Genomic DNA, 16036 nt, shown 5'->3' with positions numbered 1-16036 from the left:
CTTGATGGTTGATTGCCATTCATTTTTGATTAATATTAAAACAATGCCAAGAACTATCGGCTGTCACGAAAGATCGTTACTTTGTACGGAATATTTTAACTTTGACACTAAATTGTTTAAAAAAAAGAACTTCCCAAACAGGAACTATGCCTAAATGGGCAAACAAATGCTAAACGTAATTTCTACACCCTAATGCATATTTCGGAGAAAATTTTATTATTCAACGAAACAACAATTCTGCATTAGTATGGTCAGAAGAAAAAAATAGCAACAAACTGCAAGCCACAATTCTAATCCATTCCATTGATTAGTAACACACAATCACATGCATAATTGCACAGCACTCTGCAGCAATTAATCACGACCATCATCATCAATTTAGCCGGAATGTCAACCAAACGCGTGGCCTATCTTCATAATCCAGCCGGAATTTATTTGCCTCTCGCCTCTCCACCTCTCTCCTTCCGCCAAACTTGCCACTTTGTGGTAATTGAACACAAGGGCTGCTTTTTTAGCCTTCATTTCCATTTGCCACAATTACCACCCACTTGATGAGCCCTGCTGGCCGGTTCTCCGAAATCATTTGCTCGCAATTCGCTGGAAAACAAAGCAACACAACATTCCACGCACGTTCAATTGAGTTTCCTTTGGGGTTGAATAAAACATACCACAACTGTCTGTGTGTCTTCCTTGCATCAGTCGACCGTTAGGTTGCAGCCAAACTGCAAAAAGGAAACCGATCCTGTCCCGTCAGTTCATCGAAATGAACAATACATGTACGCTTCATTATAGAACAATGTGGCCCGGGTGGAAGCCGTATCTCAACATCCAGCAGAGAGAAGAAGTAAAACAAAAAAAACAGCAACCCCTTTATTTTTTATTCATCCCCATCCGGACAGCATAAGGGAAGCGAAGTGGAGGAATTGGGACTCAAACATGCACTATTATCAAAAACGCAACAGCAAATGTAAATAAAACGTATTGTATCGATAATTGCTGGGGCAAGGTGTGTCCTGATATGGAAAAAGGATGGATTCGTGTGGTGGAAAAAAGGAGGCGATGGGAATGGGGTTGTGGTGGTTTGCAATGTATCCGATAATGGCTATCGACTAAATCAGCGCTGATGCACTCGATTACAATGCGGTGTGTAATAAATAATTAGCCATAAAAATTTAAACCATTGTCGTCGAGAATGGTCCGAACTAAATTACCACATTTTGCAGGGATACTCAAGCGGCCAGGTGGGAAGAAAGGAACGAAGGGAACGTATAGGAATACAGCATTAAAAAAAAACTCACACACACTCAAAACGTATGAGTGCCACATAAATTGATCCCCGTACCCGTCCCAAACCCGAATCGCATGTTCATAAATAAATGTATTACGTCGCCCGGAAATGCCATGTTGTTTTATTATCAATGGCTTTTACAGTCAGCCGTTCGCTCTCCGATACAGCGGTTCACTCTCGAAGGTTAAGGTAGGGACGACGCTTACACATACGGCTGGCAGGTGCATGAAAGCAAAAATGCAATTATGCCATTAATTACCTGCATGAGGATTTAATGGACAGCTCGGGCAAAAAAAGGGCCATTGCGTGCACTTTGATATGCGTATGGGGTGGGTCCGGATGTACGACCGGCTGCTTCGTGCTGTCGACGAGATGATGGTACGCCACCGTCCAGTGACACTGCAGACCGGCCTTCGTGGCAATGCGCGAACTGTGGGATAAGGTTAGGAGAACAAAAAAATAATAAAAAATAAGGGAACATTTATGTGGCGGATCAGCGGAGGAGAAAATGGACTGTAAAGTGTGTATTTGGGGACTCTTTTTTATTGGACGGGGTGGGGGCGGGGGGAAAGGGGAAGGTGTCATCATCATACCTGTACTCGCAAGTGCAGTTCATCCGTGCGAAGTGAAAACCCAAATCCCGGGCCAGCCGAAGTGAATGCAACGTCAAGCACAATCCAATTCCTTGCCGCTGCATTTCGCTGGCCGTCACGAGAAATGCAATCTGCGCGGAATGGGATAGATGTACAGTTTGAACTTTTCCATTTTGTCAGTATCTGGCGGGGCTAAAAATCCACACTTACCTCAAACAGGCAGCGTGTGCAAAAGTGCTGATGCAGGTTCGGTTCCGACTCGACGATGGACCAGATGTAAAGCAGCTTACGAAGCTGATCGCAACGGGTTCGATCCGCCCGTTCGATCAGCTGCTTACCGTCCCAGCTGCAGCTACGCCGGCTTATTACCAACCCAACGATTCGACCCGCCGACGCTCCATCACCGATCGCTAGCAGCGTGAAGCTATCGCGCAGCAGCTGCCGGATGTAGTCGAGCAATGGTTCACCGGCCAAAATCTCGCGTACGTTCAGCGAACGCACCAGCGGCTCGTGGTGCAGTAAATTTTGCCTCACAAACGCCACTACAGCCCGGATGTCCGTTTCGTTCGCCAGCCGTATGCGGCAGGGACAGGAAGGCTAAGCAAACGATGAAACGGAACCAGCAAAAGCTCGACTGTCGAGACGAATTATGCAGCGTAAGAGTACCGCACCAAAGGTACTTACGGTGGACGATAATGTATTCGGCAAGCGGTTGTCCTTGCTGTCGTACCGTTCGACGGTGCATGCCTTGGGAATGGGTAATGCGTCGCGTTTCGATTTTAAATTCGACAGCAGCGTGCTGCAACGAAATTTTCTCATCCACCGATGCATATTCGCGTTTGACAACGGGCAGCGTTTATCACGTTCAAATCGATGGCTTCTTCGATTGCTGGCATTGATTTTGCAATCGAATGATGTAATAAACCAACTAAACTAACAAAAATGTACGAAAAATACAAAGTTACTTGCTGATATGATTTTATTATAAAACTGGATTAGTGCTGGTCGCAGGAAATAAAGGAAGTAGCCTCTGTGGCTTTCCATTCGTGCACTAAAATATGTTTTTAAAAAAATACAGAGTTTTCGAGGGCATAATTTGAGATGTTGTTGAGTTCAGACAATTGACGAACTCCTTAAGTTATTGTATTTCACGGTAGATGGCGTTAACATGTTCAACAAAACTATTGAGCGTCGGTTGAATGTTGTTCCTGGCAACAAGGTTTTAAGGATGCTGCTCACTATACATTTTGCCTTCAGCAGTGTTGCCAGCCAATACCTTGCTCAACAGTTCTGCTGAAACAAATAACGTCATCAACGTCTTCCCAATCCCAACGAACATGTTAGTAATACCATCGAAAACCCTGTATTCTTGTGTAACTTAAAGACCACTTGAAACCATTTTCTTTTTGTTTAGCTGTCTGTAAAGTTGCATTCACTCTGCTGGTCCAACTGATGATGTTTCATTTGAATTTGTTGGGTTATCCTCTTCATCCACTTCGTACATTTTGATGGCATTCAATTCTTGAAAAAAAAGGAAAAAAATAAATTTCTAGTGCACAATATAACATACGTAATTAAACACACTCACGTGGTTTGAAATGATCGTACACAACCACATATGCTGGACGTTTCAGCGTCACCTCGGCCCGTTTATAAGCCGTCACTGTGAAGCAGTTCCGCTCGATGCCCATATTTCTATAATACACAACAACGGTTGTGCCGCCGTACCTAATATCGGTTTTCTGTAAATGGTTGCATTGGTTAGAGGTCTTGGTTATATTTTCTTTATCAAAGATCATCTCACCTGTATCGGATTGAAGGTAGTCTGTTCGCTGATCGGATTCTGATCGACAGCGTATCCGTTGGGCAAGTTCACCTCAATCATTGCCACCTCACATGCACTGTTCAACGCGGTCGGAATGAAGCTAACACACAACTTCTGCCGTAGTTCGTCGCTAGAGTTGTTGATCTGTTGTTCCAGATCCAGCTTGAAGCGTTGCTCGAAATGCACAAGACTTAAACTATACTCATAGATCACCTCCATCAAACCGACTCCGGTGCCAACAATATTGATCTCCAATGACTCGGTATCTGGCGGTAGCTTACGATCGTAAATGCGGTAGTTGTACTCCGAGTTTATGTGAGAATGTTGCGTTAAATTCTTCACCTTCAGATTTAAATCGTATTCGTTACGCGAGGATGATATTTTTTCCGCCAGCTTTGTCAGTGCCATCAGTCCCACGAAGGTGTCCTGAGTGTACTCGAAGCTTGCAGTAGTGTGGCGTTGATTCACCAGCCAATCCATCACCGGAATTGCGTCCACATACCTCTCCGCTATCACAAATGATAACAACGCGTAAGCGGTTGTCTCTATACTATAATCTGAGTCCCAGTACTGGTGCCTGCCGTCATGCATGAATTTAGACATATTGAGGAGCTTGTTAAATGCTGTATCCTTCATGCTGTGTCCGCTTAACATTAGCGCATAGGTCACTATGGACAGCTCGTAAGGGTCGTGGAGTGAATCTACCTGACTGCTTAGATAGCTCATTGCCTTTTGGATCACTTCCGCGTGAATCACTTTGGCCTTCTCGTTCTCTAGAAACGCTGTCACCACAAAGGAGGTCAATGTAATGCCGTCCCTCAAACCGCCTTTCATACGTTTGTTAAGCACGGAACCAACCTCATCGAACCTTCCAGAGCTGTTCTGCTTCGTAGCAAGCCAATCGTAGGCATGCTCGATCACAGCCTCCTCAACTCCGTTTATGTACTTCGACGCTGTGTGCAACGATTTTACAACGAAGGCGGTGAGGAACATGCTGCCTATATCCTTTTCTTGCCACACAGCAAACGAACCATCCCATCGTCGAAAACGTATCTGAAAGCGATAGCCCTCTCCCGATTCATGCGTTGCTTCATCAATTAGCACATTGTCCACTGAGCCAATAGCGTGCATGTAGTCGAGCACCATTAAGTTGCGCGAAAACTTTACCATATTCCGCTCTCCATCACCGCCAGATTCGGCTACCAGCTCATCCAAGTCCTCGATTACTGTGGTTAGGAGATTAGCTACAAACACAAACAAACAATTCATTCATGTCAATATCAAAGCAATTGTTGCTTTTTTGTCATTCTATTCCATACTCACGATTCAGCTGGAACTCAAGCTTTAGCGAACCATTGTCAGCATTTGGGATCTTGTCTAAGACCTTCAAGAAAGTTTGATTGTTGCACGTATCTAGGCGGAAGAACCAGGAATCCTTCTTTTTCTGTACCAAACTTTCCGGCATGACTCGGAGCAACTTCTCCAGTGCGTCTGTTACCTGTCCGCCCAAAATCCTAGCCTTAACCCGTACAGTTATCTCTCCGAGCGATCGTGCCCTCACAAGAAATGAGATCGGTACACCAATCTTTGGAGGAACGCTCACGGATTTCGTGTAGCTTTCATCTGTAGACAGGAGACTGTTGTAACAGATTATTTCAAGAGGTTAAGAACACTCACCTTCCAGAGATCGTCCAATCAATTCAATCTGATTGAACACATTATACAAGGTGACTTCAGCGTTGTACTCTTCTCCAAGATTGTTAAATAGTGTAAACTGCAACTCGACGACTTCACCTCGTTTGATGGAGTACGGAAGATTCTCCACGATGTAGAACGGTAGGATCGTTGTGAACTCAATGGGGTTTTTGATAATACCCAAACCATACTCCGGATCAATGGAGAATCCCGTCAAGTACCAGGATGCGCTCGTATCCGGTACTGCCTCGATCATCGTGTGCGTTCCAGACCTTCCAATTGTCACATTCTTCCATAACCACGATTCTGGAATGTTTGTGCTGTTTGATTCTTGTTTCGTAATCGGATTGTTTATCTGCGACTCATAACGTGTCGCCATATCGTGAGCTTCATTAAACTTGATGCCACCCAACGTCGACACGAACAGTCCCATGTTCTGAAATACAACCATGTAAATACACGCGCTCTCCTCAAAGTTTTCCATCATCTTTTTCATCTTACATGAAACTTATCAAACTCCTTCTCGTCGTACGATCCGAATCCATTGTACATTCGCATAAGGTCCTCCCAGAACAGATCATGGTTTTTGTTGGATGCAGCCAATCCCACATACGCTCCCGCATGTGTGGACATACGAAGCTCGATTTGTGTTTCCGGTTGTGCTTTCTGCTTGACTATGCTCAAATCGAACTGTTTGTAAAGAGATTCATTTATAAGAACCTATGTTCCTCTTCCCGTGAAAATGATAAAAAAACATGCTCACATTGTTGCGAAGATCTTTGAAATCGATGTCCACAAAGTCGTACACCAGTGTTGTAGTCGTTTCAGACACTACGATAATTTTCGCCTTCGGTATCATCTCCTTTGAGGCCATCAATCGGAAGGGATATTTCATCTGACTGTTCGGTCTAATGATTCCTGAATCAATGATGTTCCCTTTTGATACTACATAGTACACGAAGGAAGTCATAGCTTCGTTGGACGTAACCATGAATTGCATCAAACGATTCAATTTAATGCTGAAAGTAAAGGTGAAGTCGTTTGTTAATAGCCACGAGATATATTCATACTCCCTAACGTGGTACTCACGGAGATTTTAATTCCAGTTTGATGTAACTATTTGTCTTGACATACTCTTTTTCCACACGTTCGTAAAAGTAGAATCCATCATCATCGTTAGTAAACTGTAAAATTCAATCAAAATTCATCATAATTCAAAGTATGCGATTATCCATATAACGATTGACACAAGATAAACTTACGGTTATGTACATATAACTTAGGGGATTTGGGGAATCGATTGGAATTAGCTCCAATTTAATTAAACCATCATGATCACTTGTTGCAGTAGTTTCGAAGTCGATGTCAATAATGGCTATCTTACCGGTGATACCTTTAGCAGGTGTTCCATCATGGTATCGGAACTGAAGCGCACACTTGAAGGGAAGCCCTGGTCGAAACGGTGGGCTTTCTTTTATTAACTGCACACGGTACGGATATTTGTAGACAGTGATTTGAGATTCTTTCACCACAGTGTGATCTATAACAAAAAAAAATTGAAAATTATCACGATCTTCACTATCTAATCACGCGACTTTTTCTTACTTGTGCTCTGCTCGGTAAAGGTTGTCTTTACAAGCACATCTTTCTGATCCTCATGCATCTTAAAGGGCTCAACGAATTGCAGCTCCATCTGTTTCATGCCGTACACTTCGAACTCTTTCATCTGGTCCAGCTTGTAATTGTCCAAGTATAGCTCAATTTTGGCCAAACCCTTCACCGGTTTCCGAACATGGTAGTTAGCTGCTATCGTCAGATTCAGTCCTTGATGTTCTTCCAGAGGAATAGCTGGTGGTATCAACTCTACATTAAACGATGACAGCATACTCTCGTTCACCTCGAACGTCTTTGATACGAGATCTTCCCCGTCCACCAGTACCGAGATGTTCCACACTCCAAGCATTGAAGTTGGCGCAATCTGAAGATTATTCTCGAACACTCCGGTTTGCAGTTTTGCCGAGGACCACTCTCGAATCGTATTATTTTGAGAATCACGGACAACCACGTGTATTGATTGCACTCCAACAGGTGGCTTCAATTCAGTGTCCAGCACAATCACACGCAATTTTACCGTATCGCCTAGTTTGAACACGGTCCTATCGATCTGTATTAGCCCGTACACGGTCTTGCTGAGATACACCAAATTCTCATCCATGTAAAAGTTAAAGTCACCCTGACCATCGATTGTGATTTTGTATTTTCCAGCTGGTAAGTCCTTGGGCATCTGCAAGAGAACAAACCTTCAATATCAATGAACTTTAATTTCCCTGAAAGCGCTCAACTTACATTGAAGTTGACCACTTTATTCAGATGCCGTCCCACATCAGTTGACTTTGTTAGGTTTAGTACGTTTCTACCGTCAACGGTGTAGCCTTTCATCCGTAACGTAACGTTCGCATTGGAGCGAGGTGCTAGAAAGTTACTAACTACAACCGTATAGTTTTGGTTGGGTCGAATGAATTTAGGACCCACGACCAGTATTCTGAAACAGAATAACCGAACACATGTTACTCTTACAGCAATATTAATCACTAAACCACCAGTACTTTAGAACCTACCCATGAGCAGTTCCTATGAAGATTATCACCGCTAATATTGGTGACCTTATGAACTGCCACATGTTGTTCTAGAGTTGTACGAATTCGCCTCCGCTGAAGATGATGTCTACAATTCAACTGAATCATGGGCAGCATACATGGCTATCGGAGAAGCTGTACCGTAAATGAGAAGTCTTGTCAAATGTCACTGTTTGCGTAAGACCTACACCAATACCGAATGATAAGAATAAATCTGCTTGGTTAGAAGATTAACGTTAATCTCACATTTCGCCAGCTTCTACCAAAAAAACACAGTGTGTCTCAACCTACTACTACGACCCCTAATCAACTAAAGAGAGCGAAAGAATTATTTTTAACAAAAATGGCTCCTGGAGAATAGCAATCTTTTCTTCTTCCGATAAATGTGAACAACACGAATAAAACAAACAGTATGCGATTGTGAGACAAAACAAAAGTTTCGTTTCTTAGCTAATGAGCTGTGAGAAACCAAATTATTATTAGGGGGGTTCGTTGCAGGAATTTATTGTGTGAGTAAAAAAAAATTTTTTCAATATTTGTCGTGTGAAACCAAAACTCTACCACATACTTCGAAAGCTTACCAAATTGCCTATTATTGATGCGCACGTTTGTGAAAATTTATTAAATAAATAGTAATTCGGAAACTAGAATACAATTATCAAGTAACAGTAAGTTTTTCCTTGCAATATTCCACTCGGCTGCGTGGTGAAGGTCAATTGCTTGCTGCTCGGCAAGAAGTTTCTCACCTTGACATTCCAAGAGTATCAGATTTTATGCTGATGCTTGTAAGCCACATTCAACGCGGGACCAAAGTTTCTGATACATCTCGCCGTGCCTTACCAATCTAAGGTTAGTACCCAGGTGAAGCCTTTATAATATCGCGAAAGGCATGGCTCAACCATACTGGGCGTCTACAACAAGTGGTCTCGGGTAGCCGCGATCATTTTATTAGACCCATCTGACATCAATATATCATCCTTCACAGGATTTTCTGTTTTTCGCAATTCTTCAGTATTTCTCAGCGCGCTTTTAAGTTCCAGTTGTGCGAAGTAAAGAATTGCATCGCAATTATCATAACAGGACAGCTCAGAACAGCGAGTCAAGAAGATCTCAGTAAATACTTCTTCATATCATGCTTCCAAATTTTATCTAACACTTCTCAAACATTCCATAGAGGATCCGAAAGACCCCAAGGACACTTTAAGGGGATGCAAAATTCTGGAAGACGTCGATGAAAGAAGAGACGGAATGGGACTTTCAAAGAAAGCATGCAGAAGACAGTGTAAACCGACATAAAGAGAAACCTTTTCACCGGTGGTACGTTACGGTTCGTTTCGGTTGATGATCGCTGAAGCTTCTCAAATATGCGCACCCTGCATATTGATCGCATGAATGCAGTTACAGCGTATCTTCAAGAAAGCGTGGGCTATTAAATCTTTCTAACGCATCCTGAAGAACTCGAATACGATGCTGGCAGAGTGTGTGGGCTGAATATGGCCAAGTATGGCCGAAAACAGAGCGGGCATTGTTGGACCGGTTCCGTTAATGTAGCCCTCATATCGTCTGAACTCAAAGATTTCATCTCTGCCATGAAGAAGATGTGATTAGTGTTGACCAAAGCAACTACGCAGCAGAGACACTTCATTGAAGTATAATGTACCTAAGGCAACTCAGTTTTTTCACTGTGTGATGTTACACATATACTAATCGTACTTTCTGAAGAAATAGTAGGTTATATACCGAATCTTGAAGTAGTAGGAGATCTACTAGGAACTAGTAGACAAGTAACGTGAGTCGATACGATGACCGCCACGATAAAACTCATCGGTTACCGGTGAACCGAATTCGCTGTTATCTCAAACGGACCATTAACTACAAGATCATTTACAGACGTAGGTCGAACGAATTCATCAGCGGAATCAAGGAGGCAATTTGGTTGATTCGTCCCATGAACCAAGACAATCAAGTTATATTATGATAATCTGACCACGATTGTTATGGCAGAGAGAGCTGCTCATAGTCCACGCACCTTTCGATGTAGGCCAGTTGCCTGTTAATACACGACCATGTTAGCAGTAGTCTGGCAAATTTTGAATACGTTCCATCCGCGAATAATATAGCAGAATGTGCGCAGTGCAGTAATAAATCCGTTCCGAGACGTGGTGTTGAAATTATAACAACTCCACAACTAACAAGTGAAAGTAAAAACTCTATTTGTAAATCGCGTTAACTTATGCTCAAAGTAATACAACATGTTTTCTTGAGCGCAATACTGTCAGCTGGTTTATGGTTTATTCATTTTCAACTTTCAATCTTAATGCAGATTTATTGAACTCGGTGGAAAAACAGGTTTACGGCAATCATCTCAAGTGATTTTAATCTTACCGTTGCATGTTGAATGTTTACCTTAACATTTGGGGAAATACCCTATAATAATTCCTCCGCAGGGATGTTAACTGCTCTTGATTCAATTCCTTTCGTAAACACTGTCTTAAGCGGACGCGCAACGATCAATCAGTATGAACCTGTGCGTCAGGTCAACAATATTTATAATGATAATCTTCATGGCAGCTGCTCATGGGTAAGAAAAACCGTTCTGGTGGTCAGTATTTAGTGATTAATATGGTTCTAAGAAAAATTAGCATGTGGATATTTTGTTTCAGTTTACTGATCGTGGGTCCCAAATTCATTCGACCCAATCGAGACTACTCGGTTGTGATCAGCAATGTTAACACCAACCAGAGTAAGGTAGACCTGATGTTACGGATCGAAGGCGTTGCAGCGGACGGTATGAACGTTCTTAATATATCGAAGAATTTTGACGTGCGGCAAAGCATGAACCGGTTAGTTACATTCAAGGTAAGCACCAACGTGTTCGAACAAACCAGTGAGTATATGTAAGTCTAACATGTGATATATCGTAGATGCCAGAGAACTTATCCGATGCCAACTACAAAATTACCATTGACGGACTGCGTGGCTTCAGCTTTCACCAGGAAGCGGAATTGGTGTACCTAGGGAACTCCGAATCTGGTTTAATACAGATCAATAAGCCCGTGTTCAAACCAGGCGATACGGTTCAATTTCGTGTAATAGTGCTGGACGCTGAGCTGAAACCTTCTACACGGATCGAAACAGTACAAGTGATGATCCGCGATCCTCAAAACAATTTGGTTAGGCAGTGGTCCTCGGCAAGATTGTACGCAGGAGTATTTGAGAATAATCTTCAGATCGCGCCTACTCCAATGCTCGGTATATGGAACATCTCGGTATTGGTCGACGGAGAAGTACTCGTGTCCAAGACATTTGAGGTGAAGGAGTATGTGTTGTCCTCGTTTGACGTAGAGGTGGTACCAACCGTCATTCCTCTGGTGGAGCACCAAGGACTGAATCTGACGATAGCAGCCAACTATCAATTCGGAAAACCAGTGAAAGGGCATGTCAAGGTGGAGCTGTACTTGGAGGACGATAAGCGAGATCAGGTGAAAGAGTTTGAAATGTCCGGGATAGGACAGGTGACTCTCCGTTTCAATGAAAAACTGGAACTGTACAACGATCAACAAGATGTGACTGTAAAGACGACCTTCGTGGAGCAGTTTACAAGTAAGAAATGTGAACAACATTGATTTTTGGAAATGCTAATGATTCTCAATTGTCTGTGGTGTAGATCGGACTGTGGTGAAAGAATCTCAAATCACTGTGTACAAACATCCGTACCGCGTGGAACTGATCAAGGAAAGTCCTCAATTCCGTCCAGGTCTTCCCTTTAAATGTACGCTTCAGTTCCGATACCACGATGGAACACCTGCTAAAGGTGTCACCGGTAAGGTGGAAGTGATGGAGATTGGATACGAAACAACTGCAACAAGTGACGATGAAGGTTTGATCAAATTGGAGCTGAATCCAATCGACAGTATCGACGGAATGGACATAAACGTAAGTGGTTTCTAATACAGTGAAGCAGAGTGTATTAATGGTCAAGATATGAAAAATTCCATGCGGTTTTAACGAATTTTACAGTTTTCTAACGATGTACATGATGTTTTCTTTAACGAACAAGTGAGCAAGGCGAGAGTCGACGCAAATGCGTTCATCAAACTAGAATTAAAATCTCCGTGAGTACCACGTGTTTAAAGAAGACGTTACAAAATCAAATGATTATGAGTTACATCCTTTGCTCTTTCACCTGCAGTATACATTTGCATAGTATGTTACAATTTCTGGTTACATGTAGCGATCGTGCTGAATTCTTCGTGTACTACATTGTGTCGAAGTGCAACATCATTGATTCCGGTTTCTTGAGGATGCAAAATCCGAACAAATACGTCTTACAATTGAATGCCACGGAGATGATGCTGCCGAAGGCGAAAGTTATCGTAGCGACTGTAGTGAACCGCACATTGGTGTACGACTTTTTGGAAATGGATTTCGTAGGGCTACGTAACAGTGTAAGTAAAACTTCAATCTGTTATACTTTTCACCAACAAAGTACGCAGACTCTTAATTGTTTCTCTTAAAAAATAGTTCGAGTTGAGCATAGATAAGCAGCATGTTAAGCCGGGACAGCAAATCGAACTCCGAATGTCTGGACGGCCGGGAGCGTACGTGGGATTGGCTGCATACGACAAAAGTTTGCTGTACTACAACGCGAACCATGATATATCCTGGGAGGACGTTATGCAGTTGTTTGAAGGATTTCATGCGATCGATGAGAATGAGTTTGACATGTTTCATGTAAGATTTAGAAGTTATTTTGGAAACGTGAAAACCTATTATTAGTATGTTCACTTCACAGAGTACAGGACTGTTCCTTAGAACGTTGGATGACATCAAGTTTAATGAAGTCCACGATATGTCGGCACGACATGGACTGCAGACAAGCAATCCCATAACTAAATTAACCTCGTACCGGACAAATTTTCCAGAATCGTGGTTATGGAAGAATGTGACCATTGGAGGGTCTGGAACGAACAAGATGATCGAGGCAGTACCGGATACAATCACATCTTGGTATTTGACGGGATTCTCGATTGATCCGGAGTATGGTTTGGGTATTATCAAAACCCCCATTGAGTTCACAACGATCCTACCGTTCTACATTGGGGAGAGCCTTCCGGACTCCATCAAACGAGGTGAAGTCGTCGAGTTGCAGTTTACGCTGTTTAACAATCTTGAAAGAGAGTACAACGCTGATGTGATGCTCTACAACGTGTTTAATCAGATCGAATTTGTTGGACGACCTCTGGAAGGTAAGGTGTCCTTATTCTCTTGAAGTAATCTATTATAACAGTCTCCTGTCAACAGATGAAAGCTACACGAAATCCGTAAGCGTTCCTCCAAAGATTGGTGTGCCGATCTCATTTCTGGTGAAGGCACGATCACTCGGAGAGATAACTGTACGCATTGAAGCTACGATCAAGTCCACTGAAGCAAAGGACGCACTGGAGAAGGTAGTCAAAGTCATGCCGGAAAGTTTGGTACAGTCTATGAAGGAAAACCTTTTTCTCTGCCATGGGAAATATATTAATCAAACGTTGTCGTTTAAATTAAACTACAACGAATATGCTGACAAAGGTTCGAACAAAATAGGGTTCCGATTGAATCGTGAGTATAGAGCAAAAATATTATATTTTTCACGATGGTGATGATTTTTTTTCGATTATGTTTGTAGCCAATACGCTTGTTTCATATATCATAAATAATTTGCTTGAGCTGGTTGTCGAATCGGTTGGTAATGGAGAGCAGAATATGGTCAAGTTTGGAACAAACTCAATGGTGCTCGACTACATGCACGCTATTGGTTCGAAGGATCAAATTCTGATTGATAAAGTAAGAAATCTGGCACTCCAAGGCTATCAAAATCAGATGCGTTATCGTCAGACAGATGGTTCATTTGGTGTGTGGCAAAATGAAAGTGGCAGCATGTTTCTTACCGCTTTCTTCGCTAAATCGATGCAAACTGCGTCGAAATACATAGCCGAGGTTGATGTGGCTATGGTCGAGAAGGCTTATGATTGGCTTGCTTCGAAGCAACACAGCTCTGGAAGGTTCGATGAGGTCGGTTCGATGATCAACAAAGATATGCAAGGTGGTCTGGGTAACGGCATTACATTGACCTCGTTTGTGGTGACAGCGTTTCTAGAGAACGAGAAGGCCAAAATGATTCACGCGGAAGCGATCCAAAAGGCAATGAAGTATCTAAATTTGAATTTGGAAGACATCAACAAGCCTTACGATCTGTCCATGGTTACTTATGCTCTTCTGTTGTACGGACACAGCATGAAGTTCAGTATGTTTTATAGGCTCGAGTCTATGTCTATCCTTGCGAATTACGGCGAAGAACGATACTGGAACACGACCAACAGCATAGAGACTACCGCTTACGCTTTGTTGTCATTTGTAACGGCGCAGCAATATTATAATGGTATTGCGGTGATGCGTTGGTTGGTAAATCAACACTACGGTACCGGAAGCTTTGCACATGCGCAGGAGGTCTTTATGGGGCTGACGGCAATGACAAAATTGATGGAAAAAATATCTCCCTCACAAAACGACTACACCATACAGCTACAGTATGGAACGACAACGGAACTTTTTCGCGTATACTCGCAGGATAGCCAAAATATAGACTACGAACTGTCGGAATCCCCAAATCTATTAGAAGTCCTCTTTACTGGTAAAGGTACTGGATCACTGGAGTTGAGCTATCAGTACAGTTTAAATCTATTGAATTTCCCACACCGTTTCAAACTGGATCTGGAGAAACAGAATGCAACATCTGACGACGAATTAAGGCTGAAGGTGTGTGTTAGCTTCATTCCGAGCTCGAGAATCGGAGTATCTGAGATGGCAATGATCGAGGTGACTTTCCCTAGCGGGTTCGTTGTCGATCAGAATCCCATCAGCGAGCAGACTTCCATTAATCCCATACAGGTGAGATGATTATACATTTTTAAATATGCACGAAAACTCCTCTAAGTAATGCAACCATTTACAGAACACCGAAATTAGGTACGGCGGCACAACCGTTGTTGTGTATTACAACAACATGGGCATCGAGTGGAACTGCTTCACCGTGACGGCTTACAGACGGTTGAAGGTATCGATGAAGCGTCCAGCATATGTGGTCGTGTATGATTACTACAAACCAAGTGAGTATTTATAATACTTGTTATCGTAACATTGCGTCAAAGAAATTTATTTTCTATTTACATTTTTTATTTGATTAGAATTGAATGCCATTAAGTCGTACGAAGTGGATGGCAAGGATGCATGTGTTGTCTGCGAACAAACCGATTGTGCAAAGGATTGTTGGAAAGAATAAAATTTTAACAATTAAAAATGAATTCCCGAGCAAAAATCAAACATAAGATAAAATGCCAAAGCTACAGGATAGAACAGATCAGAACATGAAGAACAGAACAGAAGAACATGAGCAACATGTAAACAACACTTGAGTTTCAAATTTTAAGGACAAGAGAATGGATAAAAAACAAAAGAGAGAAAATCAGAAGTAAGTTGGGAAGAGAGTTTAGCATATGATTTGATTGTTTAATTATTAATCATCCAATCTTTTCTACCGAATTGAATAAGTATGCAAAACAGGCAGCCGTTTAAAGACTCAATGGCGTTGACTCTCAGTCGGAACTTGGATTTGTTTTCGATTAATATTTGCTTAGGGAATAATACCCGGTCCTGTCGTGTGGAACCAGCGCCGTTTATCACATACACCACCGGATCGCCCTTAAAGGCACCAAAGTCTCTATCTCTCTAAGCCATCATACCATAAAGTTACAGGCGGAATTTTTTTCTGTTTAATTCTGTTGCCGAATAATCATGTGACATCATCAAACATGTGAAAATGCTCCTCTCGGAAGCGTTTGGTTTTGTTTTTGTTTCATTTTTTAAGAATTCCCCTTTCTTGTGCGCATCACAGGAAACTATTGTTGGTTCATTTCTGGTTTCAGGTTTACGTCAAGTGAATTTAACACTAGAACTA

At 42.3% G+C, this 16036-nt stretch overlaps 3 protein-coding genes across 3 annotated transcripts; 1 reads left to right on the top strand and 2 right to left on the bottom strand.

Annotated features, from left to right (window-relative positions):
- Positions 1–1381: 1381 nt before the first annotated feature.
- LOC125769035 (uncharacterized) lies at positions 1382–2751 on the bottom strand. The gene is made up of 4 exons (XM_049437435.1): positions 2566–2751; positions 2092–2478; positions 1882–2012; positions 1382–1718 (listed from the first exon to the last, which is right to left on the bottom strand). The coding sequence occupies exons 1-4, from the start codon at positions 2710–2712 to the stop codon at positions 1544–1546; spliced, it is 840 nt and encodes a 279-aa protein (XP_049293392.1). The 5' UTR covers positions 2713–2751; the 3' UTR covers positions 1382–1543.
- Positions 2752–3294: 543 nt separating this feature from the next.
- LOC125769013 (CD109 antigen-like) lies at positions 3295–8659 on the bottom strand. The gene is made up of 12 exons (XM_049437378.1): positions 8020–8659; positions 7748–7943; positions 7007–7685; positions 6664–6941; positions 6491–6585; positions 6165–6420; positions 5903–6091; positions 5384–5837; positions 5030–5329; positions 3686–4950; positions 3470–3623; positions 3295–3402 (listed from the first exon to the last, which is right to left on the bottom strand). Exons 1-12 carry the CDS (start codon positions 8079–8081, stop codon positions 3314–3316), a joined length of 4017 nt encoding a protein of 1338 aa, XP_049293335.1. The 5' UTR covers positions 8082–8659; the 3' UTR covers positions 3295–3313.
- Positions 8660–9767: 1108 nt separating this feature from the next.
- On the top strand, positions 9768–16018 carry LOC125772255 (murinoglobulin-1-like). The gene is made up of 11 exons (XM_049443755.1): positions 9768–10896; positions 10962–11640; positions 11705–11973; positions 12058–12152; positions 12230–12485; positions 12562–12771; positions 12833–13286; positions 13342–13641; positions 13709–14970; positions 15035–15188; positions 15267–16018. The coding sequence occupies exons 1-11, from the start codon at positions 10615–10617 to the stop codon at positions 15359–15361; spliced, it is 4056 nt and encodes a 1351-aa protein (XP_049299712.1). The 5' UTR covers positions 9768–10614; the 3' UTR covers positions 15362–16018.
- Positions 16019–16036: the final 18 nt, after the last annotated feature.

Source organism: Anopheles funestus, chromosome 3RL (genome assembly GCF_943734845.2).
Source record: "Anopheles funestus chromosome 3RL, idAnoFuneDA-416_04, whole genome shotgun sequence".
In the NCBI taxonomy this organism is placed as follows: domain Eukaryota; kingdom Metazoa; phylum Arthropoda; class Insecta; order Diptera; family Culicidae; genus Anopheles; species Anopheles funestus.
This window is presented reverse-complemented; position numbering and strand designations above follow the sequence as displayed.

Excerpts from the sequence above, each read along its gene's own strand:
- LOC125769013 (XM_049437378.1), bottom strand. The coding sequence starts at position 8,081 with ATGTGGCAGTTCATAAGGTCACCAATATTAGCGGTGATAATCTTCATA. Across the intron at positions 6,421-6,490 it reads AAACTGGAATTAAAATCTCC|CATTAAATTGAATCGTTTGA; the intron begins GTGAGTACCACG and ends CTTTACTTTCAG. Across the intron at positions 5,838-5,902 it reads AGGAGTTTGATAAGTTTCAT|AACATGGGACTGTTCGTGTC; the intron begins GTAAGATGAAAA and ends GTTGTATTTCAG.
- LOC125772255 (XM_049443755.1), top strand. The coding sequence starts at position 10,615 with ATGGGTAAGAAAAACCGTTCTGGTGGTCAGTATTTAGTGATTAATATG. Across the intron at positions 13,642-13,708 it reads AATAGGGTTCCGATTGAATC|CCAATACGCTTGTTTCATAT; the intron begins GTGAGTATAGAG and ends TTATGTTTGTAG. Across the intron at positions 14,971-15,034 it reads CTTCCATTAATCCCATACAG|AACACCGAAATTAGGTACGG; the intron begins GTGAGATGATTA and ends AACCATTTACAG.
- LOC125769035 (XM_049437435.1), bottom strand. The coding sequence starts at position 2,712 with ATGCATCGGTGGATGAGAAAATTTCGTTGCAGCACGCTGCTGTCGAAT. Across the intron at positions 2,479-2,565 it reads CGAATACATTATCGTCCACC|CCTTCCTGTCCCTGCCGCAT; the intron begins GTAAGTACCTTT and ends TCGTTTGCTTAG. Across the intron at positions 1,719-1,881 it reads AACTGCACTTGCGAGTACAG|TTCGCGCATTGCCACGAAGG; the intron begins GTATGATGATGA and ends CTTATCCCACAG.